This window comes from Anolis carolinensis, chromosome 4, assembly GCF_035594765.1.
Source record: "Anolis carolinensis isolate JA03-04 chromosome 4, rAnoCar3.1.pri, whole genome shotgun sequence".
Taxonomy (NCBI): Eukaryota; Metazoa; Chordata; class Lepidosauria; order Squamata; family Dactyloidae; genus Anolis; species Anolis carolinensis.
In genome coordinates this window covers 121,376,354-121,404,343 of record NC_085844.1, presented here as the reverse complement: position 1 = coordinate 121,404,343, position 27,990 = coordinate 121,376,354, and the positions used below count along the sequence as shown (strand labels likewise).

Genomic DNA, 27,990 nt, shown 5'->3' with positions numbered 1-27,990 from the left:
AGAAAAGGCCAGCTCAGAAAGTCAAGTTCTCCGCCCAGGCGATGTTAATCGAGCACCGAGGTAATAGATGACGTCGCCTCCGCCGGCGACGCTAGTTCGATGCGCTCTGTGTTCGCCGCCGCCATTTTGGGCGCTTGCGGTGAAGCGGTGGCGATAGAGCGACAAGAGCCGGCCGGCCTTCCTCGCCTTTCCTCCTCACTCCCCCGCTCTCTGCCTCTTCAGAGCCAGGTACGAGCAAGCCCTCCACCCCTTTTTGGACGAGGGAGGGTCCTGGGAGTGCGGCTTCCTTGACCAGCCACCTCTTCTCCCTTTGGGGTCCTCACAGAAGGGGTGCTTTCTTCCCTATTGGAACAGCTACTTTCCTATTCGGTCCCCTCTCCCTCATTTTTCATTCTCCACTGACTCCCCTCCATTTGTTTCCCATCCCTGTCTAGAGTAGTGGTTCTCAACCTGTGGGTCCCCAGGTGTTTTGGCCTACAACTCCCAGAAATCCCAGACAGTTTACCAGCTGTTAGGATTTCTAGGAGCTGAAGGCCAAAACATCTGGGGACCCACAGGTTGAGAACCACTGAAGAGGGACTGTCTGCTCCTGGAAGCTAAGCAGGGCCAGCCCTGGTTAGTCTTTGGATGGGACGCCACCAATCAATAACAGATGCTGTTGAGGGGCACCTTTCAGATGAAGGAAAGGGCAAAAATTTCTACGAATCTTCCCAGTCCATTTTAAACTATGTACATCGAAATGTACATTTTCTTAGCATTAGTGTGTTAATATTTGTTTCATTTTTTTTAATATTTGTGGTTCTATATAGACCCTTTTTATTTATGTATTTTAAGTGTTGTCCCTCTGCCTCAAGCTGTGAGGAGAGGCTGGTAACAATTATTATTATTATTATTATTATTATTATTATTAAATAATACTTCATGTATGGGATTTCATCAGTTGGCAGGTGATTGAAGACAGAATAAAGATATTTTAAGAGCAGCATTGCAATTGAAACATCACACTCCCCCCCCCCCCCCCATCTTTTAACCGTTCAAATAAACAGATCCTCTCCTTTCCTTTAGCTATAGGCCAAGTATATATTTTTGAAAGGAGGTGAAAGATTAGTGTGAGATGCAGAGACTGCATATAGTAGTTATGCCTCACAACCTCTGAGGATGCCTGCCATAGATGTGGGCGAAACGTCAGGAGAGAATGCTTCTGGAACATGGCCACACAGCCCGAAAGACATACAACAACCCTGTGATCCCGGCCATGAAAGCCTTCGACAACACAGTTATGGTCTTTCTTTCTTTTTTACTCAGAACATTTAATTTGATCATGCCTAATGATGCTTTCTCATTACCAATCTCCCAAACGAATAATAATAATAATAATAATAATAATAATAATAATAATAATAATAATAATGTTTATTTATATCCCACCCCCTCTCCCCAGGGGACCCGGGGCAACTTACAACATGAATAATACAATAAGTACAATACAGTAAAGTACAGAAAATAGTATACACATTAGTAATACATCAATCAATAAAAAACTCAAAATACAACACAATAAAATACAAAAAATAGGAATAAAATTATAACCATTGAGATAAAAGACAGTCGTTTCTATAAAACTAAAAGGTGCTTGATACCATAAATCCATATACTAGAGGTTGACTAATCACTGTCAAAAGTCTGTTTAAATAACTAGGTCTTGGAGTCTCTTTGACACTGGGATGGGGAATTAGCTTTGCAATTGATTTTTAAAAAAATAAAAACTTGAGAATAGTGTTGTAGGTCACTCCTGAAACTGATGGTTTGGGACTGCTTTGTATGGAGGAGTACTAAGGTATGGCTAATGGGATTTGTAGCTCAGCATAATCTGGGGAACTGGAGGTTCCCCATCTCTGATCAGACATTTCATATTTCAGAATTTTACAGCTGGTTTATAGATATTGTCTCAGTGAGTTGTAGTCTTCTATGTCATCGTTCTAAAACAACATCCTTATACAAGGGTACTGCCCCTCAATATTGTGTGTCTTCAAGTCATTTCTGACTTTTAGCAACCCAAGATGTCTTCAGATAAGGTTTGCCATTGTTTTCCTCTGAAGCTGAGAGAATGTGGCCTACCCAAAGCTACCCAATGGATTTGCATGGCAGACCAGGCATGTGAACTTAGATACCTAGTCCAACTATGCCATGTTGACTGTCATGTTTTACTCTTAGAGGTTATCTAAAACTAAATGTAAATCTAAAAAGCAGTACAGTAATTGGCAATACTTGAAGCATTGATTGTGAAGCAAACAACCTATTCTAATCAGCAAATGTTCAGATAATCAATTTTAACTACAATTTGATTTGTTCACACGTTAAATTTCTGTCATATGACTGTTAAAAGCAAGGAGATCTGATGTGCTTTCCTAGAGTCATTCTGCTCTAACTCAAAACATTTGTCCCATGATGAGACATTCCTGTAATGTAAGGAAAAGGAGGCATGTATCTGTATAAAACAAATTTCAATGATGGTATTGGGAATAGAGTATTTTAAATATAGGCAGTCCCCGGGTTACAAACATCTGACTTACAAATGACTCATAGTTAAGAACGTGGTTGAGCAACAGGAAGTGAGAGAAATCTACCCCTCATGAGGCAAAGGTGTCTCCACTGAAGCCATTTTGTTTTTCAAAATCCAATTATCAGTGGCAGAAAGTGTGATGAGCTCTTCTGAACAGACAGCAAAACAAACACCACAGGGGTGTTAACCCTTCCTCATACTATCCAGAGTTCATATATATTGGCTGGAGTTACAATTAAAATTGTACAAACAAATTCAAATTAAGAGCAAACCTACATAACCTAAGAACAAACCTACATAACCTGTCTTGTTTGTAACTTGGGGACTGCCTGTATTCTACTCCCATACATACATACATACATACATACACAGACTCACATGCATTCCTAAACAGAATATATCTTCAAGATTACTTGGAGTCCAGTTCTTAAGAAAAACTCATAGACTTCACTTAGATTTATTTCCTTGTACACATGTTTAGGCCTGTAGCTCCGATACAGTACACTTAATAGCTTTAAAATTATGCACTTGCAAAATCTTGCTAAAGGGCAGTATCAATTTTTAGTTAATAAATAAAAATAGATTAATTATTTGTTTTAAGGATTCTTCGATTCTGAATCTTTGCAAGTTTGTAAATGCATTTAGCATAAAAACCTAGATATACTTAGATAGTTGATAATAATTTCTGTATAGCCTGTCTGAACCATTAACACTAGGTTGGACCCAGACTTGCATGACTACTTCCATTGAAGCAAGATGGCAGCTGTGGAGGAGGAAGAAGGGGCAATGGGCACTGCTGGGCAGCTCCTGGTGGGACTTCTCTTTTGCGTCATGGCGGCAGGTCCAGGCTGGTTCAACTGTTGAGAGGAAAATCTACATTCCCCTGAACAAGACAGCTGCCTGTGTCCGCCTCCTGAATGCTACCCATCAAATAGGTTGTCAGTCTTTCCTGAATGGAGACATGTAGTGGAGAAGGAAGCAGATTTGAAGTGGGTGCTTATGGATGGGCTACATGCCCCTTATGTGATGCTGCTGGATGGAGAACTGTTCACTGGAGAATGGATACGGAGGTTGAAAGGCAGCTCTCGGATTTCTGGGCTAGTAGTAGCCATTGCCAAGCCCAGCCCTTCTAGAGGGGTTTCTCTTGGCTTACAATGTCCCAATGATGGCTTTGGCATCTACAGTGATAGTTACGGCCCTGAATATGCACACTGCAGCGCCACTGTCTGGAACCTTCTCGGCAGCGGCCTTTCCTATGAGGACTTTGACTTTCCCATTTTCCTTCTTCAAGATAAGAATGAAACAGAGGTCATCAAGCAGTGCTACCATACCTACAACCACACTCAATATAACTCCATCCCGCAGTATCTGCTGTGCGCCATGCAGCTGTCTTCCCACATGCATGCAATTACAAGCACAGCCACATGTATGCGCTGCAGTGCCATCCAGAGTACCTTCTGCTTCAACCCAGTCTGGCCCGCTAACTGATTACAATATATGGAGTGTGTTGAAGCCCATCAATGATTCGGAGGAGCTGGCCCCTAGTAGCATCATTATTGCTTCTTCTCCATTCTTTCTTCTGGAACATGGCCCCTGGAGCAGAGAGTGCTGTCTCCTCTTTCATTACCCTTTTGGCTGCAGCCGAAGCCATCCACAAAATCCCTGATGTTCAATCCTTGCCAAGAAACATCATGTTTGCCTTCTTCCAAGGGGAGAGCTTTGACTACATTGGCAGTTCTCGCATGGTGTATGATATGCAGAATGAAAAGTTCCTTATTGGCCTGGATAACATCCATTCCTTCATGGAGCTGAGTCGGGTTGCACTCAGGAATGGCTCAGATTTGTGGATGCATATAGATCCTGTCTCTCAGAAGAACCACTCTGTTAACACGACCGTCAAAAACATGGTGAAGATGCTGAAAAGCAGCAGCCAAAACACCAACGTGGTAATGAATGAGATCGGATTGACCCAGCCACTTCCACCATCTTCCTTCTAGCATTTCCTAAGGGCCAGGCAGCTCCCAGGACTGGTATTAGCTAACCACCACTCCACTTTTCACAACAGGTACTACCAGAGCATCTATGACACAGCAAAGAACATCCAATTGCAGTATCCCAAAAGTATGAGTCCCGAGGAGGCCCTGAACCATGTAACAGATACTGCTGAGTCCCTGGCAGAAGTAGCCACTGTGGTTGCCCGCACTTTTTACCAGCTTGCAGGGGGAGCAGTGATGCCTTGGCAGTTCAGGCTGATCCTGTGACAGTCGCCCGCATGATGTATGGCTTCTTGGTGAATGCAAACAACGCATGGTTCCAGTCAATAGTGAAACCTGAGTTCAAAGGATATCTCAGTGATGAACCCCTCCAGTATTACATTTCGATCTCCACCCCGATCAATACCCTCATGGTCCAGCATGTTCTAACCAACCTCACAAGGACCCGGCTGGATGACAGCACCACCAAGGAACAGTGCCAGAACTTGGGCAAGGCCTTCAAGCGAGATCTTTATAAATACACTTGGGTCCAGGGTTCTCTGTCACCCAATGTCACATCTCCCCAGAAGTCCTTCTGTGTCCGGTCCACGGTCTGCTTGGACTTGGCTACCTCCCCAGCTTTTGAGCTCCAGGACTGGGGGTCTTTGTAGTACTCCACCTGGACGGAGAGCTGCTGGAAGGAGCTGCATGCCTGAATCTTTCTGATGGCCAGCAAGCAGCTGGAGATCATCACCCTTCTTGTGGGCATTGTCATTCTCGTCATCTCTTTCATCACCACCTACTTCATCAACGCCAAAGCAGATGTCCTCTTCAACAGCATGGGGCCATGGCTCAGGACATTATTCAGAACTGAAAGCAAACTTGAAATTGCTCATAGAACAACACTGAAGTTCCTTTCACAGGATAAATGTTTCCTGGTCAAAGAAGTGTTCCAGACTTGTCTGTTTTTCTGCTTGATATAGAACTACTAGTTAGAGAGAAAAGAAGGGGGAGAGAACTTTATACAAGAAGCAAGTAGAACTTCCTGATACTTCTGACAGATCTAACTTTAAGACTTGTATCTGATTTTAAGACCTGTATCCTGTATCCAAGATGACAAATTGGAATTTGACAAATCCTGCAGAGCAGGGGCAGGCAATGTGTGTCCTTCCAGATATTGTTTGACTGCTACACGGTTAATCTTTCACCATAGGTGTGTTGACTAGACCTCATGGAAATTGTGTCTGAGCAACTACACTATCAATTTTTGCACGCCCAATTTGGGAACATGCTCTGTAAATTTTATCAGTTTTTTGAAGTGTTACAAGTTGGACTTCTATAATCATGTTTATAAAAAACAAAGATTATCAAAAATTAATCTTGAAAAATATTAAAATACCTGCCAATTTCTAAGAACTTTTTAGTCACTCTTGGCAGGGTGTTGTAAGGCAGATTTCACTTTACAATATCAATTTTATAAATAAAACAAATCTAATTACTTGATTTTTTTACAAGCTGGTGTACTTGCTAGATGTTTTGAAATAAAATGGGGAAAGCTGTCCTTTCATATCAGCCTGTGTACAACAGTGCTTGTCTTTTGTTTGTGTTGCTGGTACAGTATCAGCGTTTTCCAACCCCTATGTGAATTTTCCTCTCTTGTAGTGGCCATAACCATCTTGTTCATAGCTATACAGGCTGAACTGAGAGAACCCACTTTATTGGAGGAAAACACTTATTAGCTGAGAAAATAAAACAAAGCTCAGCAAGCAGAAGATGTTATAAATAACTCCTAACTACATAAACTGTGTCCTGGTACATCCAGAAAACAACCAAACAAATCAAAATTAATTAATAACTACTACCTAAATAATCTGCTGATCTGAAGTTATAGAGAGCCCTGCTTGAGTACTATATATAGCCTGAAGCTGTGAGTGGGAAAATGTGCCTTCAGAGTTGTTTAGCAATTACTATGTTAAGCATCTATGACTGGCATGTCCATTTAAGCATTTTGTTAAATAAACACCTCATTTCTTTCATAATACTGTATATCCCATTTATGTATTTCTGACTTGATTTTATAAATCAGTCACGCAGCTTGCAAATTGCCAAGATAGAAATAATACAACCACATTTAAATTCTTATTTATATTCTGAATGTAGTTTTTTTTTTTTCAAACATTGGGATTTCCACACTAAAACAAAGCAAAGAACATCCCTATAGTTAGCTGCTCTGGATTCATTTGAGGTGTTTTTTCAAGTAACTGTATGAGAGCAATTGTTGTAAGCAAATATATAACTTGTTTGAAAGAACATTTTCTTTTCTGATCTTGTAGGATGGTTAGAGGAAAATGCCAAACTAGGATAAAATTGTTCTAAAGTAATCCTCTGGTTTCAAGGCCAATTATTTTTAAGAAGCTGCATAGCTTCAAATTTAGCTAATAAATTTGGGAAATTATTTCCTTTTTGTCCATTTTGTAATTCCCCTGAAGCTAATTCTTCAGTATGATGTACTGATAAGGGAGTGATATATAATGTTTGTCAGGAACTATGGTCCATTTTGTGCTTCTGGGACTCTGGAGGTGCAAAATGGCACACAATTAAAACTTGTGCACCAACTGCGCCTGTTCCTTGAGAGTCCAGATCTGACCATGGTGGTACACACCTTAGTCACATTATGTTTGAATTACTGTGCTGTATGTGGGGCTGCCTTCGAACAATGTTTCGAAACTTCAACTGATCCAAAGAGCTACACCCAGGTTGCTAACTGGGACTGTCTACAGCGGGGAACAACCCCCTTACTGCATAAGCTCCACTGGCTGCCAATTTGTTTCCAGGCAGAATTCAAAATGCTGGTTATGATCTTTAAAGCACTATATGGTCCAGGTCCAGGCTGGTTGGCTGACCACATCTCTTTGTGTGAATCTCCCCGGGCACCGAGATCTTCAGGAGAGCCCCTTCTCTTGGTCCCACCTACATCACAAGCTCATTTGGTGGGAATGAGAGGGGGGGGGCTTCTTTCTCAGTGGCTGCCCCTTGACTCTGGAATTTCCTGCCCAGGGAAGCCAGAATGCCCACCTCCATGTTGTCCTTCTGTCAGCAGGCTAAAACCTTTTTATTCAGACAGGCTTTTAAAGAAGAAGGTTTTTAAAATCAAATGAGTGGATGCTGTGGTTTTAGCTTTGGATACTGTTTTAACCCTTTTTTAAGGATTTTAATTGTTTATTTTTAATACCATTAATATTTAATGATGTTTTAATGTTGACATACTTTTAGGTTCAAAATTGTATTCCATTTGGTTTTACTATAAGCTTTAAATCTCTTTGAGAGAGAACGTGGGGTATAAATAGCAAATATAATAACAACAACAACTATTGTCGGCTTCATTTGCACAGGGTGCACACAGGGGCTGGCTAAATTAGTGTGACCTACCAGAGTAAATTTAGAGGACAAGGGGCCACTTGGGCCGGGCTGTGGCGCAGGCTGTTGAGCAACCAGCTGCAGCCAGCTGCAATGAATCACTCTGACCAGGAGGTCATGAGTTCGAGGCCAGCTCAGAGCCCCATGTTTGTCTTGTCTTTGTTCTATGTTAAGGCATTGAATGTTTGCCTTATATGTGTAATGTGATCTGCCCTGAGTCCCCTTTGGGGTGAGAAGGGCGGAATATAAATACTGTAAATAAATAAATAAATAAATTGTATTTATGCCTGAGAAAGGTTCAGGCATGGGCTTTAGAATAATTTGGGAGATGGAGAAGAAAGAGGGGCTTCGTAAGTCACTGATTTTGCTTGCTCGCATAAAGCATCTGTGTGCAGTGCATATAGCAGCTGTATGTTCTGCTATGCTGTGCTCACGTGAATGAGGGGAGCCAGTGCAAAAGTTCACAGAAATTATGATCATCAAAGAAAGGTGGGGGGACCAGAAAGCATTTGCTGTATTTTCATTAGCAGTATACTATTATATTAAAAACAGGTAATTCAACATGTTATTTCTGCAGCAATAGTAACAAGTATGACATACTGGTTGATCAAGTTAATGAGTAAGAGAATGTATTTCCTTTTCAAAAGTAAGACTCTATGTTCTGATTTGATTGTGATTTTCCATTGAATATTGCCTTCACATAAATTGTGATCCAACGATATGTGTTTTTCAGGTTCCAAATTAAAGAAACACTTTATCACAACCGAATGCAGCAAACTAAGTATCATGGATCTGAAATTCAATTCCTCTCGGAAATATGTTTCTATCAGCATACCATCAAAATCCCAAGTTATGTCACCACACATCAAATCAGTAGATGATGTAATCGTCCTTGGGATTAATCTCAGCAAATTTAACAAGGCTACTCAATTTTTTATCTGTGTGTCTGGAGTTTTCCTGTTTTATCTTATTTATGGCTACCTGCAAGTAAGTGCATAACTCATTCTGTATACTTCCTTCTGTAGAATTGCTGTTATTCAGGATAATTGTGGTGCAGAAGTACAACATTTGCATCAATCTAACTATAAAAGAAGGGTGGGCAAAATACAAAAAGACTTTAAAACTACAACCTCATTTTGCTTTCAAAATGACTTTTGGAGGGTGTGTAGGGCATTTCCACCATGAGTTAACTCACCATTCAACAATTGATTGAATGGGTCTACTCTAGTTGGAACTAACTAAAGGAATGTTTGGAAATTGAAAGCAGTCTCCAGCCCCTTCCATACAGTTGTATAAAATCCCACATTATCTCCCTTGAACTAGACTAATAATAATAATACTTTATTTTTATCACACCCTGTTTCCCCAAGGGGACAAAGGGGACTCAGATAAGCCTATTCAAAGCAGATATTGTGGATTATCTGCCTTGATATTCTAGATTATATGGCGGTGTGGAAGGGGTCCTCCATGCCAGTGTGGTAACATCCCCCAGAGATGATGCTCCTGGAGAAATAGTTGAGGAAAAAAGATGATGCAATATCAAAAACTATATATAGCTTTACAAATTCTGAATGGTATAGAGAAAGAAAGCAGAAAAATATTGATCTCGGATATTTATACTGCAGTGAATTTGTATAATAAATGGAACCAGAACCATGTATCCTGAGATGCAGCAAATAGTACCTTCTTTTACTTTTGTGTCTTCTCATTGGATGCAGATCAAATGGATCTAATCAAGCAGAGTTTCTTTTGGGTTTAGCTGGGCTGCTCCACAAGAGATGGGATAAAAGAGGCCCCATTTCTATCAGTGTAAACCCCACTCTCAGGTCAAAGAGTAGCTCCAGATAATGTTAGAATTGCCTTATCTAAGATGGTTTTCATTCAACAAGCGAATTAGTTAAAACAAAATCCTGACAGGAGGATTGAGTATATTCATTCAGCTACTGATCTACACTACTATATAAAATCCAGATTATCTGCTTTGAACTAAATTATGTAACAGTGTAAACTCATGTAATCCAGTTCAAAGCAGGGTTATTTTCTTTTATAATCTGGATTATATGGCAGTGTAGATCCAGCCAGTGTTATTCACCTAACTGAATGTTTAAAAAGCACATTTATATTTAATAATGTGGTCATGTGGAAAATACATTTAGTACATTTAGTATAAAACTTTTATGTTTTTCTCCAGGAACTCATATTTTCAGTTGAAGGCTTTAAACCCTTTGGCTGGTATCTTACATTAGTGCAATTTGGATTTTATTCCGTTTTTGGACTCGTAGAACTACAACTTATTCAGGATAAAAGGAGACGGTATGTGTTTCTTTCCCGATGTGTATGTTCAGAATACAGTGCGCTAAATCTGACTTCCATTTTTATACATAGTTTTATTGAGTGTATATTTCCAAAGTTAAACTGTGCACAACTTGCTAAATTGAATTAAAATAAAAATCTGAAAAAAACAGTTTGACTCAAACATTTTTTCTAACTGTTTTGTCATATTATTAGGATATGAGACTATCCACATGTTGTTGACATGTTGAATTAATGGATAGTCAAATTTTAAAAATGGATATGAAGTAGAATTTCACAATTCCACCTACCCTTTGTGTGTGAGGTTCATATATAAACTGTTTCTTCTGATCTCTGCCTCAGTTAACATAAATACTAGAATTCACAAAACATTCCTTAGAAATTGCCTTTGCCTTTCTTATTCATTATGTGATTAAATAGAGGGATTATATCTTGCTTGATTGTACAAAATAATCTCATTCAAACTTCATTCCAGCTGTTTCACATTTAAACAGAGTTAGCTTATTAAAAAGTTAACATTTGCTAAAGGCTGGAAACAGTGGACTGTGTGGAGCTTGTACACATGAAGTAGACTTTTGGAAGTGTACTGCTTTGCTCACAGATTCCTGACCCTCCCGAATAATGCAAGAATAGTATTAGTTCAGTGTAAAGAAATGTATTCAGAAAATAAACTGTGCTGTTAAGATCCCAGATTTTCTTTTTCTTTTTTTCTTTTTCTCTCTCAACAGCCTAGTGTAAGGTAACAGATGGTATTTAGGATATTAAGGTTCTATATTTATTTTCACAGAGACAGCTAAAAACTTCACTCAGATTAAAGTTTTCAAACCAAATATTTTGGAGTTATCCCATTGTCTGATGCTGGGATATATTCTTTTTGCTTAAGATAGGAATGGCTAGAGTGTACCACATTCTCTCTTTTCAGTACATTTATGTGGAGTAAAAAGATGAATGTGGAGTAAAAGAAAAAAGGCTGTGCTCCTGTTTATGTCTTACTTTTTCGTCTCTTTAAATTGGGAAAAAATAAAACCTTACAAAATAGGTGTAAAGGTAAAGCATCACCTTTAATGGCGTTATAGTATATTTAGATTGACAATATACAATTCAGAGGTTATGACATTTATAAATTCTATGAATTTCAGCACAAGTCACCAGTTTTAACTATGATCTTTGCTTAATATAACATAAAGCCTCTCTTTGGTGTTGCCATTTGCTCCCAATACAGAGCTTCATTTATATTTTCCAGGATTCCAGGCAAAACCTACATGATAATAGCTTTTCTAACAGTGGGGACAATGGGTTTATCAAATACCTCTTTAGGATATCTGAATTATCCTACACAAGTAATCTTCAAGTGCTGTAAACTGATCCCAGTTATGATAGGAGGAGTCTTTATACAAGGTATGCCTTATTCTTGCTATTGAATGCTGTTCATTTCAGGAAGTAATGTTAGAGATCTGGCAGTGATTTCTTAATTATTTTTGTTTATCTCCACCTCAACTCCTACACCTCCAAGTAGAACTCTTGTTTGCACCAAAAATATGAATTCTTGAATTTGAGTCAAAATAATACGAAATAAAGTGTTTGTATTCAAAATGCATTCTCCAAGAAAGTTTTATGATCCTTGCACAGCCCTGCTAACAAGAATCTCAAAGAATTTCATGGTCGCAAAGATTAATGTATTCAGTGACATGACAAGTATATGAAGCTGTTGTTATATAACATGTTACAGACAGTCCCGGGTTATGAACAAGATGGGTTCTGTAGTTTTGTCCTGAAGTTGAATATGTATGTAAGTCAAAATAGGAGCATTTGTAAGTGTAACTCCAGCCCATTTTTTATTTTTCAATAGCATAGGGAAGGGCCAACATCCCTGTAACATTTGTTTTGTTATCTGGTACTATTCATAAGATTTCCCCTCGCTTTTCATCCCTGTGACAATTGCATTTTGGAAATTTTGTATTGTTGTGGAAAAAGGATTGGGGATAAAGCTTCACTGGATACACCCCTTTCCCATGATTACTCTTACAGGAGTGAATTTCCCTTCTTAGGGGTAGATTTCCTCTCACTTCCTGTTGTCTCAGTCCTGTTTATAACTGGGAGTCACATGTAAATTGGAGGTTTGTAACTCAGGGACTGCCTATACTTAACATCTGTTCCAGATTGCCCAAAGTGTAGACAGGTGCCAGTTAAGGTTCATGTAACTTCTGACCTCTTTTGAATTTACATCTCGCTAAGCTGTCACTAACTTTCATCAACCTCAGTTCAGCAGAAATAGCCAGGCATTTATGCTATGTTGCCATATGCTGGGGAGGAGAGTCTTTTTTCCCCTTTTGCTACTTTGGTGATCTCAGAGTACATTCCTTCTTTAGTATTGATCTTGCTGCTCCTGATCCCTGAATCAGAAGTAATAATGCTAATCATTATACTTGTTTATAGACCAAAGGAAGATAGTCTACAGGAAATAAGTTGACGGCTTTTGCTTGTCTGCAAATAGTTACTCTGAATCATTTATAAAATCTATAAGGCTAATTTTCCCTATTCACTAGATTATAGACCGCAATGATAATTTTGCTTATTTTGTGCAATTTAAGTATATAGAAAACTAAGGAAAGGGTTTCCAAACTGACTTCTTTCCATAGCACCTAGATATTCTTTCAAAATCTATCCGCAGTTATGTAATGAATTTGAACCATGAAAATATCTTGCCTGGATTATGTAATGATAGTGAAGTTGATTCCCGGTGTGAAAGTGATCTCAAGGTTGAAATCCACTTTACCATTAAAATTGAAAATTCCAGACTTCTGGACTTATTGCTTTGGAATACTTTTAAAGCAGCTAGAAAGGGCAATGAAGCCTGCCACTTATAACATTCATAACTCCTGTGTTCCCAAGAATTTAGATGATGTGCAGATGGTGTTATACAATAAGATGTTATGAAGTTTCAGTTTTAGCAGAAATGCTTTAATGCCATATGTCAAGTTACTGGTGCAGAGGGCTGGGTGATATGTCACTCTTAGTAGCATGGTTATTGCTTCTGCACTGCTGCTTCCCCACACGAGTTCAATAAATGTTTGCAGTAGGAAGATAATATGGGAAGAGATAATATACTTTACTTCTCATGGCAATCTTGTGGGTTCCTGGGGTTGTATATACAGTCAATCCTCCATATGTACAGATTTAACCATGCATGAATTCAAAATATTTTCCATCCCACCCCCAAGAAAACTCCCAAAAAGCAAATCTTGATTTTGCAGTTTTATATTAGTAATACTTTTTATTTCAACATCGTATACCAGTTTCTCATCTTCCTCTTCTACTGGTTTATAAATAAGTTACCTTGCAGATCTCATGCAGAAAAAGACTACATGGAAGCAGCAGAAACATTGATAACATGACATAATTGATGTAAAATGTAAATGAACACTTTTCCTTATACCTATCTTCTAAAGATTGCATTCTACTAAGGGCAGCAGCTTTATTTGTCAGGACACCCCATTTGTGGAGCCTCTTGTGAAAGTGTGGCACATTCTTTGGGCATTGTAAACATTTTAGTTAGCCCAGATAATTTTAATTTGGCGATTTTGTATTAAGGTTTATATAGTATTTTGTTATCTTCCTGTATTAACCATTCTATTTTATGACTGTTATTTATTTGTTTACTTATTGTTCACTATACTGTTATACGTTGAAGAAGGATGATTTTATAAAGGTTCAGACAAGTACAGCATAAATTGGACCTATGCCGCTATGCAGGGTGGGGAATTTGTTATTTTTTATTTGTTTTTATATGTTCTTAGACCAAATAAACAAGAAATAACAGTGTTACCTCTGGTTATCCATCCTTTTCTCTTTCCCTTTTTAACACAGGAAAACGTTATAATATTGCAGATGTTTCTGCCGCAATGTGTATGAGCTTGGGCTTAATATGGTTTACTTTAGCTGATAGCACAATTGCACCAAATTTCAACTTTACAGGTAAACTTTATGTTCATAGCATCATTTAAAAGTTATTCTTGGAATATAAATTAATATTCCTTTCAGGGAAGAAAGCTATAGATAAAGTAGCTATTTGTCTGATCTGAAACTATTCTGATTAGAGCAGTGCGGCTGCAAAACTTTAGAATATAATGTGCATTCATACCTCAGTAAAGATGTATAACTTTTGCTACTAATGTAAGACTGTAGTTATTTTTAAAGCTGTGTATGCAGTAGTAAAGATGTACAGTGTTCCCTCTGTATTTCGCGGTTCGCTTTTTGTGCCCTCGCTGTTTTGCATTTTTTTAATAAACACTAAAACAATAGTATGAATCAAAATAATATTATAAATCTTTCTACTTCCTTTTAAAAGAGAAACCTAAGGAAGGAAGGAAGGAAAAAGCCAAAGGGAGAGAAAAGGAGGATGAAGCAGCTTTGTTTTTGCTTGAGAGGCGAGGAGGGGACAGAGACACTAGTTGCCAGTGAGATTGTTAACAACACAAATATAGCATCCCTACTTCGCAGATTTTCACTTTTCATGGGTGGTCCTGGAGCTTAACCCCCGTGATAAGTGAGGGAACACTGTAAATCAAAGATGTAATCTGAATTATGATTTTGAACTTGCTTGATTTTAATTGCCATTTTAATCATGTATGTTTTATTATTTGGTTTTAATTATAATTGTTATTTTTGGAATTTGTATGTTTGGCATTGAATTGCTGCCAGTTGTGAGGCCACCCTGAATCCCCTTCAGGATGAGAAGGGCAGGGCGGGGTACAAGTAATGGAAATAGATAAATAATAATAAATTTTCCCAGATAAAAATGCTTATTCCATCTTTCAGACAAAATGAAATAAAACTAAATATTTGCAAGAGTGGGAATGAAAAAAAGTGGTTCCTTTTCATAGCAAATTCCAAATTGCTTACTAAGCATTGAAAGAATGCCCATGTGAAGCTACATTGAGTTAACCAGAGATTCATAGGCTTTGGGATTGTAATCCTTGATTAATTCATGAAGAACTGAAGGATTTGAAGAGAGGAGTACAAATCACTGCAAAGAAGCACATTGCACTGAGAAGATGTCTATGAAGTGTGTGCAAAGAACTTCCTACTAGATTTTTGGTTTAAATTCCTGTGGTGTGTAGACCAGGGTTAAGGCCCCATTAAAAAAACAAATACCAGTATAAATAAAATAACAAGAACTAGAGTCCAAAAGTCATAGTGAGCTACCGTATGTCCTAACGGAAAGCTTTCGGAGAAATCCCATTTTGTTTTCAGAGATGAAATTTATTTGTGATGTAGCTCCTTCAGTTTCAAGGAGATGGCTGTGTGTGTCTTCTACAGGCTAAAAAGGAAAAAGGCTTGTTGCACATTTAAAACTAAACAATATATTTCAATATAAGCTCTCATGAGTGCCAGTATTGAAAGAAGCATGCTTTAGCCCATAATGAAATAGGTTGTTTGCTTTTAAAGGTGCCACAAGAGTACTTTTGCTTTCCCTTCAGTTAAGTGTATGCACTGGAGTGAGAATGTAAAAGTCTCATTGTTCTGTGTACACAATACAGGCTTCTTGACAAGGCTGTTTTCTGTAACACACTGTATTCCTAGGAGGAGGCACAGTTATCTGAGAAGGTCACTCATGGGGCATGTACTTTGAAAAATATGCACTGACATGAATGCTGTGAAGAGCAAAGTTGTGAATCTCTCAAGCGGTGTCTCTCTGCAGGTTGGAGATGTAGATATGTCAGAATTCTCTTTGCAATTAATTTTATTTATGTTATCACCATGATGATAAACTGTACATTCCTAGATTATTCAAAATATATTTAGGTTCCTCGTCTCCTTGTTAGTTTTTATCCATATCTGTCCATATCCATTAAAGCTTGGGGTCCCCAGATGTTTTTGGCCTACAACTCCCAGAAATCCCAGCCAGTTTACTAGCTGTTAAGATTTCTGGGAGTTGAAGGCCAAAAACATCTGGGGACCCCATGTTGAGAACCACTGCATTAAAGAAACTTGGTTCAGGAACCACTCCCCTGAGGAAAGCTGCTACAAACATATCTTCTCACATTTGAGTGAATATACTGAACATACAATAATGTATATTTCTATCTTGGGATTTATTATTTTTCATTTAAAATGTTTTTCTTAAAGACAGCCTTTTCCTATATGGTGAAAAATCCATTTGCATTCAGCAGTAGAATATACTTTTGCATGCATTTTCTGTTTAGAGAGTTAAAGGGGCAAGAATATGAGTGTTGTAAAGCAGAACAGTTTCCTGAATAGCAGTAGAACTCCTGCCCTTTACACGCTGCACACTTAATGAAGCAGGAGATCCCACACTTTGGGAGCAGCAGAGCAAAACCTGTGTATCTCTGTGAACGTATCCCTTTCCTTCGGATGCCAGTGTTATTACTAATTTACATACATTTATTTGGTGAACAATACAATTTCATTTGGGGAGTATATATAATGAAGATACTATCAGATTTTTACTTACTGAAAGCAAGTAAGCAGTACCTTAGATACCAGGACAGACAAATGTTCCATGGGAAAGATTCCAACTAAACATTCAGAAGAACTTCCTGAGTCATTCAGTAGAGTAATACGCTGCCTGGGAGTGTGGTGGAGTCTCCTATGGTTTTTTTCAACAGGCTTGATCCCATCTGTTGGGAGTGCTTTGATCTTACATTCCTGCATTGCAGGATGGGGTTGGACTAGATGGCCCTTGTGAACGCTGGTAGCTCATTAAATTACAACTCCAACAATTCCATAGCATTGAGCTATGTCAGTTGCCTGGGTGTCAGACTGCATTATTTCCACAGTGTAGAATAAATCCAGAAGTGATGGACTAACTACAGGGAGAGTGATGTCCAACCTCTTCTAAACTCCTATAACAGCCCAAACTAGACCCCTTCACCAACAGAATAGACTTGTTTAAATAAGTAGGTAAGAAATATGTAGTGATTTGATGTTGGACTAGGATTCTGGAAAACCAGCATTCAAATCCCTTGTCATGCACAGAAACGCATTGGGTGGCATTGGACAAGTTGCACACTCTGTCTCAGAGGAAGCCATGCTCAGTGGAGATTTCTTCAAGTCACTTCTCAAGCTATACAACAAGCTCTCTTGGGTTGGAGGGATATTTCAAAAGAAGTGATGGGGAAGATGTCCCTGAAGAGTAAAATACCGGAAATTCAACCTGTATTGCCAAAAGTGGAAATTCTTTGAGTCCAGGTCAAACACACAGTTGAAATTTCTTGAGTCTAGTTATATTTCCTTCTGGAGTAGTAGTTTTCTTTGCCTGATGTAAGTATTAGATTTAAAGTTTGGTTTAACTTAATATTGCTTCCTGTGAGTTAATATAGGGAATATGGATCCTATATTTAGACCTTTCAAGATAAATCTGAAAGGAAACTTTTCAAGATAAATCTTTGTAAGAAAGGATCATTTGGTATAAGTTTCCATTAGCATTTTAGGCATAATTTGAGGAATTTGAGTATCTGTGTTTGTCTACTCATCAGCATTTGAGAAAATATATATATAAAAATTGTATTGCATCCTAATATGGAAGTATTCAAGCTTATTTTCTTTTTTTCCCCGTTTGCTTCAAAGGTGTGGTACTTATATCACTTGCCCTCTGTGCAGATGCAGTCATAGGAAATGTACAAGAAAAAGCTATGAAGTTACACAATGGCTCAAATTCTGAAATGGTAAAAATGCTTCCCTTCTGTTGTTTCATTCATTTAATTAGGAGTGTGGTTATGTTTCTGTTCTATTTCTCCCTTCTGTTTTAACTCAAGTTGCTGTGTTTATAAGATGTGACACTAATACTAGAAAATTCTTGTCTCTGGTTGGCAAGCAGAACTAATACTAGCTTAAAAGAATAGTAAAACAACTGAAACTTTCCCTCAAAAATCTACAACTTAAAACAGAGCTTCTACAAATAATCATTATATCATCAAGTTAATATAATTATCAGCATGGTTGGCACTGCTGTAATCTAAATCTTGTCAAAGGGAAGATTACTATCATTGAGTAACTAGCATTTTCTTCACAGCCATGCCCATGTTCACTTTTGAACTATATATGCCACTGCATATTTATTCATCATTATTTTGAATGTATATTTTTGTAATATTGTGTCCTTGTTTGCATAGATTGGGAGAAGGAGGAATATATTTTAAAACTTCCAGAAACATTGCATTAAGATGCTAGTCTGCAAGACTGCTGTCTTAATGTGTTGAAAATGGAATAGGGCTTGTGCTTAGAGTCAGCAAAGCTGAGGTTCAGACATAGCACCAGGTCCATTTTAGTCGTAATGGAAAACTTGGAGCTGTTCTTACCCGCATGAGTTCTCTAGTCAAAAGGAATGGCTTCTACACAAAATCCTAATGCCTTCAATATAATTTGGTGTAGCATTACTTCAAGCATGGGGAGAGATCTTACAGTTAGTGATACTCCTTTCTAGAAAATCATTTGAGATTGGTGGTGTTATATCTGATTTTTTAATATTCGCCACAGTTTTACTGGAAACTTCCAAATGCCTTGTTTCTGTTATTGTATCTTTGGATCCAAATAAAAACAAGCTACTCTAATACTGTGGGATGCCATACCAACATATAACAAAAAGTTCACATTAGTCTCTTTATTTTCCAAAACAGTAATATTCCACTGCATATTAGTAGGTTCCCTGAAATCTATGGATATTAGCATTGATTTTGTTTTGAAAGAAAAGATCCCATCCACTGAAATTATCTTTCTACAAGAAATATACATAAAATATTATTCCCAGGATTATAAAGTTATTTTAAAAGTGAAAGAAAGCTGACTCTGTTTTTCACATGACATTGAAATTATAGGTTGTCACTTTTAGGTCCCATTGCTTTATAGAGCTTATGTTAAATTCCACTGAAATCATTAAGACTCAAACCTGTTATTTCTGTTATATTCTAATAACTGATTAAATAGACAAACAGCAAAGTTTACAAACTGGTCTGGTTCACTAGCATGATGTGATGAGGTCTAAGCTGCACAATCCACAGAAGAATCATAATTTAAACTTTTGCCTCTAATGGTCAGAACTACACATATGGAAAAACAGGTTGTTTCACTAGGGGGGAAAAAAACAGCAATCTAAGTACAGGATTTTCATACAACAACATAGAAGATGAGGTTTTAAAAGTTCCAGCAGCACTTACCCAATCAAATTCACAGTCTTCCCTTACAGTTCAGATTGTAGTGAAAGGCTTATGGTAAAAATCTATGTTAATTCAAAACATGTTGCATTTTTCTTGGTGATACAACATAGAAATAAGACACAGAAATTAGTATTTTAAGTTTTCTAGATTAACGGGATATCATTCAGTTCTGCAAATTAAACAAGATTTTTCCATGCAGCCACTCTTTCTCTCAGGCCAATCCCAGTTTGGTTGTGTGAAATCACAGATTGGTTAACTAGGCAACCACTGTGCATTACCTGCCAACCGAACAAGGTTTATTGAAAGTTAATGAGAAATAAATGTATCAGTTAACTGTGAACTCACTTTCATTTTGCTAGAAAATTTTTGACTTTCAAAAAAGATGGCATCAGAAAAGAGATGTACCAGCAGAACCACAAATCACACAGTTCATAGCCTGTTATAAAGTTCACAAGTTTAAATAATTTGTTTTTGTAACTATTCCAGGTTTTGTATTCCTATTCAATAGGTTTCCTGTACATTTTATTGGGACTGACATGCACTAATGGCTTAACCCCTGCAGTAAACTTTTGTTCAAAGGTAAAATGCTTTTATTCTTTACAGTGTCATTGCTTTTGCATTCTCAGAACCCAAAGAAATAGCCATACTATTATATTTTAACATTAAAAGATATAATCTAGTAGCACTATCAAGACTAACTTGGGAAAAAAATATCTGCCACAAAGTTTTGTGGATTTCATTACCTCTGATGCATTAGATTGTATTCCTCAAAACTTGTGCTAACAAAATAATTTTTTAGTCTCAAAGTTGCTACTGGATTTTTTAATGTCCTTTTATTCTCAACACTGATTTTAAAGCACATTGTGTGATTTGCTGTTTAAAGATGGAGTCCTGTAAGCACAATTGAACGTATTGGGACTTAATTGTGAGCAAACACATAGAACTGATCTGTTTGACCCGGAGATAATATGCTTTTATCCAATCTCACTAGGGTCTATTTTTAAATCAAGGCGCCTTATAATTTCATTGTTCTCTTTGTATTATCTAGTCAAAATTAAATAAAATCTGTTTTAAAACATTTTAGTTTGATTCTAATTCTTTTCAAAATACATCAATCCCATTTTAGCATTCTGTTGATAATTTGTTGTTCTTTCTATAGCATCCAGTGCAAACTTATGGCTATGCATTCCTGTTTTCCTTGACTGGCTATTTTGGAATCTCCTTTGTCCTTGCTTTGATCAAAATCTTTGGGGCTCTTTTGGCTGTAACAGGTAAATTCGTGGTTCATATTGCATAGAATTTAATAAAATCCCACCGATCAGGAAAGTTTGTGATTTTTTTTCTCTTCCGGCTCCTGTTTTTTTCACCTGTGAACAGTTTGCTAGATTCATGTAGCAAGGGGTTATGTGTCTTACAAGCATGCATATTTTCTGTTTTGATTAAGTGCTTCTAGCTTCGGAAGCTGTTTGCACAAATTTAGATCATTGCTCTAGATACAATGTCACCTTCCATGCATCAGTATTGTCCACCTGTGTGTGTGTGTGTGTGTGTGTGTGTGTGTGTGTGTGTGTGTGTGTGTATATATATATATATATATATATATATATATATAATATTACATAAGAAAGAAAATGTATGTAAATACAAATAAAAGGTGGGGGTGCCTGAACTAGAAAATCTCCAGGTTCCTTGGGTGATTTAGAAATGCTTTGTTTCTGTTTTTTTTTCTTTTTCTTTTTTTTTTCTTCTTCTTCTTCTTCTTCCTCCTCCTCCTCCTCCTCCTCCTTCTTACTATTATTCATATTATTATTCCACCTCTCCTTGTGGTTTGATCCAAGGTACAACATGGTTAGACTTCATTTTTTCATATCTTGATAAGAGTTTGTGTTATCAAGTAATCTTGCATCTGTTGAACAAAGGATGCAGACCATTGAAATAGATGATGTTAACAAGTCAATTAGTGATAGACTAGATCATCCAGCGCATGAGTGATCTGCTGGGCTCTTAGCAGCGGAATAAAAAGGAGAAAGAGACATTCACCACCTTTCTTCCATTTTATTGTTTCTTTTTATCTCCCATTGATGGCAACAGGAGTGAAATTATATAGACCACTTCAGGACTTGTGTGAATGTTCAGGAACCAAGAGTTTTTGGAATCTAGTCAGTTGAAAGCTGTTGTAGGCCTGCCAATAGGAAACTCTTCTTCCCTTTCCCAATTACCAGCAACAAAGCTTTAAGAAGTAAGAGATATGAAGGTCAGGGAAGGGTCCACAAGCTCAGGGAGTGGAAACCTGAGGTTGGATGTTCTTCATTGATGTTGGAGCTTTCTCACATCTTAGGAAAAGAGGATACTGCTATTTTTTTCTTGTGGTTCCTGGGATTTGGACCATAAAACGTTGCTGTAGTTTGAAATTCTGTATTCACTTACTCAGTGCTGTATGCATGAGATTTCTCTGTTAATATATGAACCAGATATGTTCTCAGCATCAACATGTATAATAATTTGTAAGGAAAACCTAGTAACAGTGATAGAGAGTGAGTATCCATCTTTGGAGCTTTAGAAGCATCCAAAAGGTCCCTCTCAGACAGACTTTCTGAATTGGTCTTCACACACTGAAAATAATTCCTGCAATTTACTCAGCACATTTGTTTTCCCAGCCACACAAGGAAACATGGATTAACATTAGAGATAGAGCAGAAACAACTAATCCACAACCATCCATATAGCCACTACTGATTAGGAGATGGTCTCATAACCTAGTAAACATGTACCAGATATGTCTCTCTAAGGGTGTGTGTGTACCTTGACCCCAAGCATTGTAGAATGGTGTGTGAGAAAGGAGACAAGAGAAAGTTGTGTGCTTGATCATTTCTGAAGTTCTAATCGAAAGCTCTGCTCAGTGCTAGGAGCCAACCATGATCCACTATAGCAATTAAATGACTAGTAGAAGCCATGCTGAATGTACTGACATTTGTCTAGCCAAAGATGCCACAGTTGCTGTAGCTGTTGAGGTGTAAGCAACTAAAGTGGCTGCATGGCGTTCGGCTGCCCAGATGCCAGCCTAATTTGCCATTGAGCAGATGCAGCTAAGCTACATTTTTTAAAAGAGTAATAGGAAAAACAATTTTCTGCTTTCCAGCCTGGGCTTTGGGAGTGAATACTTGGATGACCTTGGATGAATCATTTTGAATTCTTATTCTGCCATTTCTCATTTTTCAAATGGGAATAAAATATTTAACACATCCATAAAGAAGTGCTTTGGCTATCCATGGGGTGAAAAAAGTTCTGCATTACTGCTGCATATTATTTCATTGCAGGGGATTGTGGCAGAATGAGACAGATATACGGTATGGCGAAAGGCTGATAAGAGGACCTATAAAAGGCTTCATAACCACAAAATCTTCTGCTAAAGCAGAAGACTGACAGGCAGCCTGAGCAACATAATTTGCTGACATTGTTATGCCTGCAGGGGAATTCCACCACGCACAGTCACTTGCCCTGTGAAGTCTGCCTCATTGTGTCGATGCCTAAAGGTGCTGGGGATGAGTAGACTTCTAGGGGCTGGAGCTGTAGGAACCAGCCAGCATAATGCAATATTTATTAGTGCAGTCAATCAGCAGTCATGGGGCAACTGTCTCTTGCCAATTAAATTAAATTGCTCATCAGTTGAATATATCATTCTGAAATAGCTAAAGTAAGTATGAGAGTGTAACCAAATGATTGTTACAACTTATTTTTGACAAATGTGGTCTTTCACATGTTTTAGTTCTTTTTTAACATGTACAATGCATTATATGGCAATGTAGATCATGCCAAATACCAAGCATCTCACAGATGAAAATCCACCCTCCAAGATTAAAAAATGGTCTCTTAAAGATTGTAGTAGCTCTTTATGATAAAACAAGGGTGGTCCACTTCATTTGATCTAGGGAGCATTTTTTATCCCTGTTACTGTTCTGGGGGCCACAGTGTCTGCTAAAACAACTCCAAAACAGTCTGAATTGGCTGAAAGTTCATTTCCAGTTTTTGAAAGGTCAGGATCATGCCTCATGGAGACCTGTCATAAAAATTCCAAATACAAAATTACTTCTTTCCTCTCAGCCCCTCAAAAGCCATTGTTTAGCTGTGGAGGTCCCCAGAGGCCATGAGGACAGCAGCTTGGTAACTGGCTCAAAAAGGAAGTTGGGGCCAATTTGGGCAATTGTCTGAAATTGTCTGAACCTGGGCAGTAACCAAAAAATGACTTTGTTGGATTAAGTTGAGCTACACTGCTGTAACTAACAAACAGGATGCTAGTAATAGTTTTTAAAATCACATTTTATACTTCATTTTAAAATTATTCCCTGCAGTCTAATTAAAAAGTGAACTGCAGCTCCTGATAAGTTCCAAGTAGAATAATTCACCTCTCTTCTCTGTTTTTCTTGTGAGAAAAAAATGAGTAGCCCCTGGACGTTTCCTCATTTGTTATAGATACAGGGATCAGTTGCAACAATTCTGGCCTCTTTGGCTTCCTTCTACCCCCCCCCCCCCCCCCGGACTTAGTGTCTTCAAAAGCAATGAGTTCTCTGCTACAAGCACCTTCAAGCATTACACACAACATGCTAGCTGTAGAAGCCTGCCATTAGAGCTTTTTACCATTGTGGATCAGTGCTCTAGATCATTACTTATTAAACTGTGGGTCCCAACCACACATGGGGTTCCCTTAGCTGGGATCACGAAACATTTGGCAACAGTTAAAGGTTTCTGAACACCATAAAAAGGAATATCCACCTTTTAGCAAGACTTGCAAATGCTGATCTGTTATCATAAGGGTTAGTAATGATTCCCATATGAAGACAACACAGCACTTTGGCAGCAACTTAAAATCACATTAATTTTTCTTGACCTTAAGTGCAGCTAATTTTCTATGTCTTTGATATATGATGTCAGGTTGTCAATTTCAAATCAGCAATGATGTTAACGTTTGTATCCATTTGCATGATGCATTCAGACTGTATTTTATTTGAACTGAAATAAATGTGTAAATTGGGTATTTCTTTTTCATCAGTAACAACAGGAAGAAAAGCGATGACAATTGTGCTTTCATTTTTGTTTTTTTCAAAGCCATTCACATTCCAGTAAGTATTAATCACATTTCTATATTTTATTAATATTAGCACTAATGGAATTAAGTATCTAAAAGTATTATTAATATGTGTTGAAAGCCATTTGAATACAACTTTTGCCAAGAAATTAGAATTTTTAAGTCCCACTTACGTCCTGCAAGCCACTGTCCTCTGCTTTATAACTAGTGTCTCATACTTGGATTTCCATATTTTTATTCTCATTTATTTTAAAGAGAAGGAGACAACTGTTCTATGTTTATCCATTACTTGATTTGCACACCTCTTTCTGTGCATGAAGAACAGTTGTGGAAGGCAATCCAAGGATGTGTACCTAGTGCTAAACTGAAGTAACCGATCTTTAAGTGTGCGATACTAAAGTTATTTTGAAATAGCTTTCATACACTGTCCTTGTTTACATGTCATGATAAATTAGAATTGATACATTTTCCTGTCCCTGCATTTTTTTCTGAAATCCTAAATGCGCAATCAAAATTTAAACTCTTGAATGAGAATATATGACAAGGGGAGGGGTCCGGAAGTGACAAATTATGTGAACTAGCAAAAGCTAGACAGAGTTTGTCACAGCTTCACGCAGGAAAAAAAGAAAGGGAACACAGTAAGACTAAAGGCTGATACATTTTCTGCAAAACCTAAGATTCATCTCATTAGGTTTGTTTTGCACCGTACAAATGAGGAGCAAATCATTTAGGTGTTGAAATAAAGACAGAGATGTATAATAAAAGCTTCAAATTAAAAAAAACTAGAATATAAATAGCTTTTGTGAATTTGATGCAGTAGTCCTGTTGTACTTAACTGATGTACAGCATTGATAAATAATTCCCAAACTGTGTCACAAATATTAGAAGTATCAAAGGCAAAAAAGCTCACTCCATCTACTTATTGTGAGACATAAAATAGAATTAACTAATTTTGTTTCTACAGAATATTGAGGAAGTAAAGCGTTACTATAATTAACTTCCTTTTAAAGTTTCTGTCCCAGAGCTTTTCTACTACTCCAGCCACTAGAACAGAAATCAATGGATTGAGATTACAAGAAAAAAGATTCTACTTAAACATTAGCAGGCACTTCTGCACAGGAAAAGTTATTCAGCATTGGAGTAGATTGTCTTGGAGAGATGCTGGAGTTTTAATCTTTGGGGATTTTAAAGCATTTATGCAAAATGTTTTAGTGGTTTAGATGGCAGAGGGTTGAACTAAAAACAATGTTGTGGCCCCTTCAAATGCTATACAATAGTTCTATAGTTCTGGAATTTGTGTAATAAATGCACTACAAACCATGCTCTATCTATCTATAAATAAAAGAAGAGATATCAAAGCTTTTTTCTGGATCGAAATGACATGCCCACATTGGAGGTTGTCTCTTTGCCTCTTCCTAATCAATATTCATAAGGAGCAAGCAATTTTACCTGGTTCAGATTTCTTTGGAGGTCTGTTACCTCATCCAAAAGCACCACAGAGTTACTTATTCTTATAAGGAGTTGTCTCTGGTTTTCATGTTTGTGTGCCTGAGCCATAGGTCCGGTGCAGTAGTAAAAAGCTACAGATGGTCTGGGGACTGTTTTTTCACCACCCTTCCAGAACTGCCATAGACCATATTAGCAACTTTGTGCAAAACCATTATCTGAAATGTTTTGGGGAGTACAGAGTGAAACAAGGTTTAGGAGACTCTGAGTTTAGCCCAAAAATTGTGATGCCTACATTTTCAACGGCATTATTCTCCATTTTCTCTTGGAGAAAAAAAATTACCAGCAAAGCAGACTCAGGAGACTACTAGGCAATCCTGGCAGTGTGCAAGAATGACCTTGCCAGACCTCATAGATGCATTTCCAACCCTTGCTCTAATGTTCTTCCTCTCAGGAGGCCTGCAAAAACACCGTAGTCGGACCAAGTGTTCTTATATACTCTAAAAATAGACTCAAAGAAGTAGTAACTGTGTTTTTGGTTATAATACAGGGTCACAATGTAGGATAAGGAACAATTTCTCTTAGGTCACTGAAGTTTGGGAAAAACAGATTTTGTAATAACAATGGCACAATTGATGAAAGTGAAATAACTAGAAAGTTGGTTTCAAACAATTTGTTATAGACTGAGAAACTGAAAGAGGCTTAATTAATTAATACTTGTATTAGAAATGTGAAGGCCTATTTTTTGTTTCCTTATTTCCAGTATCATTTCAGAAAGTCACGTTTTGCCTTCTACAATGTCTGTAGCATGAAGTTCACTCAGCTGCTAATGTGATGTTTCTTTTTTGTTCCTCTTCAGGTATGTTTGGTCAGGTTTATTAGTTGTCCTTGGTATATTTCTCAATGTTTACAGCAAGAATATGGACAAAATCAAACTACCTTCATTACGCAGTCTCTGGAATAAATCTATTGAAGAGAGAAAGACAAGGACGTTGTCCCAAACTGTGTAAAGAATGGCTGGTGCCATATATTACACTGAACTTTTCATTCTTTGCTATTCCACTGTAATAGTTTCCAGCTGATTTACTTTCCAAAGGGAATAATACTGAAACCAAAGGCATTGAAGGCATTCAGTCTGCTTGTGGATGGTGGATGTCAACATAGCTTCTCCTTGGAGCATATGGATCTTATCCTAGGATGGAGTACTTTAGCATGAATAATGCTACTTGACAGTGGGTTCTGAAGGATGTCTATTTGTGGAAGAGTCTCACTCTAAGTGGGTCATTTGCGAAAGAGCGTGTGTGGGCATTTTAATTGAATCAAAGATGTTGCTCTTGCTGCTGATATCAATTGATCTTCGTGTTTTACGGTCAGGGTCAATTTATTTAAATGTAATGTTGTATTGAAACTTAATTGAAACTAATAAGAACGTGATTCATAAAACAAAATGTTTAAGCCTGCAAGGTTGGGATCATTAATGCCACAATTATATTCTTTTTAAATAAAAGGTATATCTGTTTTTTTAAAGCTTTTTTCACAATGTTTTAGTACTAAAATATTTCTTCTGGAAAAAAAAGAAAGTTCTTTTTAGAATTAAGGACTTTGAGACCAATTGAAAAGGACCAGTATTTGTTTTTCACTCATATTTCCTGATTCTTAAGGCATTGCTCCTCACGATTAGTTATAAATTGTATCCAGAAGGGCTTAACATGCCAAGCAATTCACAGGATGACCAAATAAATAGTTCCTTGCTATCTTTCCACATTTTGACAAAATAAGAAAGAGAAACTTGGAAAAGTATTTACGCAGTGGAAGATGAATTCTTTTACACTGTTGGTTGCGTATTGTAATTATCTTGGAAATTAGCTCTTTCAATAGAGCTCACTGTACTGCACACTTTTTTAAAAATCAGTTCTGTGCCATGAAAAGCTGGCTTCTACAAGCTGAATAAATTATACACATATTCATACATTTGATGTTTTTAGATACTTTATTGCGCTTCAGAAAATCATGATAAAC

At 37.5% G+C, this 27,990-nt stretch overlaps 1 protein-coding gene and 1 pseudogene across 2 annotated transcripts; both read left to right on the top strand.

The window, feature by feature from the left end:
• The first annotated feature begins 62 nt into the window (after window positions 1-62).
• Window positions 63-27,942, top strand: slc35b3 (solute carrier family 35 member B3). 2 transcript variants are annotated; one of them, XM_008114979.3, is made up of 10 exons: window positions 64-228; window positions 8,687-8,940; window positions 10,145-10,266; window positions 11,510-11,664; window positions 14,134-14,241; window positions 17,857-17,954; window positions 19,929-20,021; window positions 20,602-20,713; window positions 24,490-24,559; window positions 26,831-27,942. In XM_008114979.3, the coding sequence occupies exons 2-10, from the start codon at window positions 8,740-8,742 to the stop codon at window positions 26,979-26,981; spliced, it is 1,110 nt and encodes a 369-aa protein (XP_008113186.1). In that variant the 5' UTR covers window positions 64-228; window positions 8,687-8,739; the 3' UTR covers window positions 26,982-27,942. The 2 variants fall into 2 exon arrangements, with proteins under 2 accessions (XP_062833779.1, XP_008113186.1); XM_062977709.1 differs by lacking the exon at window positions 19,929-20,021 and having other exon boundaries at window positions 63-228.
• LOC103279509 (nicastrin-like) lies at window positions 1,282-6,122 on the top strand (annotated as a pseudogene).
• Window positions 27,943-27,990: the final 48 nt, after the last annotated feature.

Excerpts from the sequence above, each read along its gene's own strand:
- slc35b3 (XM_008114979.3), top strand. The coding sequence starts at position 8,740 with ATGGATCTGAAATTCAATTCCTCTCGGAAATATGTTTCTATCAGCATA. Across the intron at positions 20,714-24,489 it reads GGCTCTTTTGGCTGTAACAG|TAACAACAGGAAGAAAAGCG; the intron begins GTAAATTCGTGG and ends CTTTTTCATCAG. Across the intron at positions 24,560-26,830 it reads TCAAAGCCATTCACATTCCA|GTATGTTTGGTCAGGTTTAT; the intron begins GTAAGTATTAAT and ends GTTCCTCTTCAG.